The sequence below is a fragment of the Benincasa hispida genome, chromosome 1 (assembly GCF_009727055.1).
Source record: "Benincasa hispida cultivar B227 chromosome 1, ASM972705v1, whole genome shotgun sequence".
In the NCBI taxonomy this organism is placed as follows: Eukaryota; Viridiplantae; Streptophyta; class Magnoliopsida; order Cucurbitales; family Cucurbitaceae; genus Benincasa; species Benincasa hispida.
This window is the reverse complement of record NC_052349.1, coordinates 90096097-90101564: the sequence shown is the minus strand read 5'-3', so window position 1 is coordinate 90101564 and position 5468 is coordinate 90096097. Positions and strand designations below refer to the sequence as shown.

At 30.4% G+C, this 5468-nt stretch overlaps 1 protein-coding gene across 1 annotated transcript; it reads right to left on the bottom strand.

Moving 5' to 3' along the window:
• Positions 1-2700: 2700 nt before the first annotated feature.
• Positions 2701-5235, bottom strand: LOC120071192 (pseudo histidine-containing phosphotransfer protein 6). Its single transcript, XM_039023344.1, has 5 exons — positions 5167-5235; positions 3887-4017; positions 3591-3734; positions 2876-2948; positions 2701-2757 (listed from the first exon to the last, which is right to left on the bottom strand). Exons 1-5 carry the CDS (start codon positions 5233-5235, stop codon positions 2701-2703), a joined length of 474 nt encoding a protein of 157 aa, XP_038879272.1.
• Positions 5236-5468: the final 233 nt, after the last annotated feature.

The following is a 5468-nucleotide window of genomic DNA, read 5'->3' as shown; positions in this document are numbered from 1 at the left end:
CTGTTATTTCAAAACGATGACCTAGATAACTTAACCTTAATCCTAAGCTAACAATGAACTCTTGTTAATTTGGGACTATCATTGGATTTACATGGGTGAGGGTTGGCTTAACAGTGCTGACTTAATAAGCTCTTCATTTCAAGGGTAAGACTGGGTAGACAGCTGGGGACATAGGGTACAAGACGGAATTCACTCCTACCCGCTTTTAGGGATAGTAGAGAGGTTGTTCCCTTAAGTACTGACTCCAGATCTTGAACAAAGGACCCCACTCTCTCATTGGTCTGAGAGGGACTCGGTTTGATGATTGGATCACAAACCAATTGTTCATTAGAGTCTCAGTGAGACTTAAGTAATATGATGTAATCTCGGGGGTAAAATAACCTTTTGACCCAACTATTATTACGAACAACCTGTGAATGATTAACTTACTAATTGTGGTTATATTGAGTGGACACAATATATCTATAGTGAGGGGAATGCAACTTTGGGCTTTAGTGGAGTGACCCGGTAGTTAACGAATAGGGTTAATTCGGTGTAAAGAGTTTAGCCAATTAATCTCGGATTGTTGGAGCCCATGATCTGTAGGTCCATTAGGTCCCCTACTAGCTCACAAACGGATTAGCCTTAGAATAGCGTGATAAGTTGATTTGAAATGCTGAAATTCGAATTAAGGGAATTAGTAATTATATGTAATATAATTACACGTTTAATTTTAGAATTAAACATAATTGGAGAATCGATTAATATATAAAAATGATTTAAATATTAATTTCATGAATAGAGATTCATGGTAATGGATTTGGTGACAAATTAATTTAATATTTGATATGAAATTAATAAAATTAATAAAATTGTTTAATTAATTATTAATTATTAATTTTATTAGAAAATTTGATTATTGAATTAATTTTTATAAAATTAATAACAATTCAATTTTCGTTAAAGAATTAAAATTTGAAAAAGGTTTTGATTTTGAAAATCAATTTCAAAATCAAAAAGTGAAATTGAAAAATTAGGAAAAATCCCAATATGGGATTTTCTCCCTTTCAAGCAAGAAGGTTAGTCACCTTCTTACACATAATTCAGCCACCAAGTTCAAGGGATAGCCGTATCACTTGAAGTGATCAGTGTTGCATGAGAGTCATGTAATAAAACCACTCTTAATTGAGTGGAAAAGCTGATGCAATTGCTAAATTACTGAGTTTTTGAAGAATGAAGAAGTTGTTCTTCATCTAGCTAAAAAACTAGAAAACCTCTCATCTAATTCCCTAAGTTCAAGCTTGTTTTGAGTCCCACAACTCAATCTAACGCTCTAGAGAATAGTAGAGAAGTTCTAACAGTGGTCCAGAGGAAGAATTGGAGAAGATTGTAGCTGAATTTCGATTTGAAGAGGATCTTCAAAGGTATATAATGAAACCCTCTTAATATCCATATGAACATGCTTAATTTGTTGTCAAAATTGAGGAATTAGAATGCTTAATGATCTTGCTTTCTTCCGCTGCATGATTCTGTATTCCAACAATTGGTATCAGAGCATCAGTTAAGTATTCAATTCGAGTTAATTTTGGTCAAATAGGTGTTTTTCATAAATTGAAGGGATATAGAGAAGCCTACAAGCACAAAACAATAAATTACATAAAGGCAACCAAGTTTAGTGAGATGGAGGTAGGGCTGTAACATTTAAAGATCTTTGATCGATAAGTTCAATAACAACCCGTCAAGGAGCATATGTTTTCCCAAAGATTGACTTCACTGTTATATTTTTTGTTGAAAGTGATTATTTCTTTCAAACCATATTGTCCAACAAACAGCAGCTGAGCTGAAGATGATATTGTTTCTTCTGGAATTTAAGTTTAGACCCCACAAGTTTTTGCAAAGAGAAAGCAGGTCAATATTATTGTGATGCCTATTCCAAAGGACGTTTGCCACTTTGCTATAAATAAACAGATGATCTATATTATTGCCATTTTTCTTTTACATAGAGGACACCAATTTGGGTTTTAAGCAATATTCAGTAATCTTTTCTAAAGCACCTCCGTCGTGTTTACACTCTAATTCTATTAGATTGGCACCTATGCATCTGTATTATATTATATTTTTCTTTAATAATAAAGCTATTCTCTCCTTCACCTATGAATGTAGCTAGCACACTATTAGTGAACCACGTAAATTTTTATGTCAATTTTATATTGTTTTTATTTTTTGCATGTCGATTTAATTTTTGTTATAACAAACCTAATAAAAGACGACGTTAGTTCCTAAAATATTATCGAAATTTACCCTCCAAACTATATCATTTAGCCTCCACCGTATTTATAACTACTTTCATGAGTAGAAAAAAGGATAATAAAATGTCAAATTCGATGAGGATATCATTAGTTTCAATCTAATGTTACAACTAAAACTCAACCCAAAACCAAGAAAAAAACAAAAAGCAAAAGAACAAAAAAAACAAAAAGCAAATAAAGAGAAAATAATTATAACTCTACAAAAAAAAAAAATGGAAAAGAAAAGATGTTTCAATTGAAGAGAAAAAGTAGGGTTTTCCAATGGGCCATCCCCATTGTTCTTTTTTGGAAACAGATGAGAGCTTTCTTTCTTTTTTGGCTTCTCTCCCAAAATCACACCCTTTTTTAATCTTCTCATTACAATCACTTCTTAGTGCTTCTTTTTGCCTTTTTGTTTTTCCTTTTTTTCCCTTCAATTCTGCTGCATTGGGTACCTAACTCCTGCACCCAAAACTCTTTGCTGCTCTATCTACATCACATGCAAATTACCAAAAAAATAAAACTTTATCAATACAAAAAAGCTGCCTCTTTGTCTCTTTGTGTAATTTTTTTTCATCAAATCTAATCAATCTCTATCTTTAACTCACCTGAAACAGCTCGTGAAGTTTGCCCTTTAAATAACAATACTCATGTTCAAGAACTTCCAATGCTCTCAAACAACTAGGAAAAAAAAAAAAAAAAAAAACAGAACAAAAAATCAAACTCATGTTTAAGAATTCCGACATAAAATTTAGATTTTCAATAACCCATTTGCTTAATTTTTGTGTCTCATCCTGATTTAACAAACAATTTATTAAATCATCAATTGATCTAAAATCTTAAGTTGATAGGTAAAAATAAATTTAATTATATCATTTATCATGAACTTGAAATATGAAGAAATCTCAACAAGTGAAAATGAATATTAATCGGGGGAGTAACATGGTATTGAACACAAATCTCTTGAACCAACTTGTTCCGATACTATCTTAAATCACTAATTAACTAAAAAACTTAAGTTTTTTTGGTAAAGTTAAATTTAATCATATCATCTAACATGATTAACATGCTAACAAAGTAAGAAGATAAACACAAAACCCACAATTTTAGGTAAAAATCTAGGGTTTGTATTGTACGTTTGTTTTTCTGTCTTGTCGAGTGTGTTTCAGAATCTCAAAAAAGGGTAGCACAGTTGTTTTTTCTTTTTTCTTTTTTTTTTTTACTTAAAAAAGAAAAGTAAAAAAGGGTATTTTTGGATATATGATGAAAAATAAGCATAAAAATTAGGGTTATTTTAATTTATGGTTAATATTAATAATTTACCCAGCACGGTTGTTTTGTTCAGAATTGGCTCGAAATGCAATGCAAACATTTCTGACTCTGTTGGCTCCTATGCTTGAACTGCTCCCCATCAACTGATTCAAATGGTTTCCCATTTTTTTGTAGTCTGTTAAATCTCTGTCAATTCTGTCCAATCCAAAAGAAAAACCCTAACCTTTATCAACAACAAATAAACCTTTTCTTTCTTATATATATATATTTTATATGCATGAAGAACTAGCAAAAAAAAAAAAAAAGTTTCATTTGTGAAATTGAGTGAGAGATTAAACAAGACTTACAATAATGCTCTGAGGTTTTTCAACAATCTCTCTGACTCTTGAAAGTAAATGTTGACCACTTCTGATACAAAATTTGGAGAGCTCTCATCTTGGAGTTGTTGTAGTTGTAAGAATTGCTCGTCCAATACTCCCTACATTAAGAATATGAATAAATTATTTTTTGAGTAAGAAAATAAAGAATTAAAGGGATTAAGAGGTACACCGGGATATTTTAATTAAGTTAACATATCCATAGTACTCTCGTCATATCTTAGTCCAAAGAGGAGAATTTAATCTTTTTTGACTTGGAGTTTTCATATTTAATATAATAATTTAATTAATAAATATTAGAAGTGGAGGTCATGAGATTGAATTATGTAATAGTCTAATTGGTTGATTAGGGATAAACTTCTAGGGTTTAGTGTTAGTTTAAGACCTTTCCTTACTACTCTACTAAATAAGGCAACAGGAAGTTTCTGTTATGTTTCCATTAAGACTCTATTCGATAACAATGTTGTTATTAATTTTATGTTTTAGAATTTTATGTTTGCTTTCTTTTAAAATTTTAATTACGATTATCATCTTTGTTAAAATTAAAAAAAACATTTGAATTTCGAATTAAAGTCAAAATACAAAAACAAGTTTTTAAACTTGTCTTGATTTTTTTAAAATTGAATAGAGGTGGATAACAAAACCTAAAAACTTATAGATATAAGAAATGTTTATAAGCTACATTTTCTAAAATTAAATATATATATATATATATTATCAAAGGAACCCTAAAACTTTTGACAATCTAAAGAAGTTGATATGCAGAGAAAGAATATTGGACTCCTTTCTTCTACAAAAACTAAAAACATGTAATAAAAATTTAAGCAGACCCATTTGATTATTAGATTTTAATTCTTGATACTTATATTACTAAACCGTGTTTTTTCACACATTTGAATTATTAGTCAAATTTTAAAAAACAAAAAACCAAAACTTTTAAAAGAACCACTTTTTCTTAATTCACTTTCAAAACTCAACTTCTATTTCCAAAAACAAATAAAAAAACTATAAACTAGAATAAATAAAATTTCCAAAACACAAAAACCAGAAATCAAATAGTTATCAAAGAAAAGAAAGGAAAGTATTGTTCCAAAATTTAAAACAAACATACTAATTAAACACACAAAACCCTCATTACTCAAAAATGTAATTCTTATAAAAGGAAAAAAAAAAGAATGAAACGAACCCTTAATGAAAAGAGAAAGAAAGGGAGAAGAGAAGAGAGTTTAGATTGATATATAGAAATTTACTTGATGGAAGAGTAAGGCAAGTAAACGATTCATATCGGCTCGCAACCTGTCGGGCCCGAAGCCAAGCATCCACACAGGCACACCCGTTTTGGCTGATAAAATACCCTCAACAAATTCCCTCTTATTATTATTCTCTTTGCTTTCAATTTAAATGGCCATCAACGAAGTTCACAAACCCTAACTATTTAAAGCCAGTGCTCGAGCTAATCCACATCCATATTTTCCCACACACCGATGTAGAGCGTCGACTTCACCATCCAATCATCTTGCTCCACGTGTAGAGAGTGTGACTCACTTTTTCA

Excerpts from the sequence above, each read along its gene's own strand:
- LOC120071192 (XM_039023344.1), bottom strand. The coding sequence starts at position 5,235 with ATGCTTGGCTTCGGGCCCGACAGGTTGCGAGCCGATATGAATCGTTTA. Across the intron at positions 4,018-5,166 it reads TTGCCTTACTCTTCCATCAA|GGAGTATTGGACGAGCAATT; the intron begins GTAAATTTCTAT and ends TTCTTAATGTAG. Across the intron at positions 2,758-2,875 it reads AACTTCACGAGCTGTTTCAG|ATAGAGCAGCAAAGAGTTTT; the intron begins GTGAGTTAAAGA and ends CATGTGATGTAG.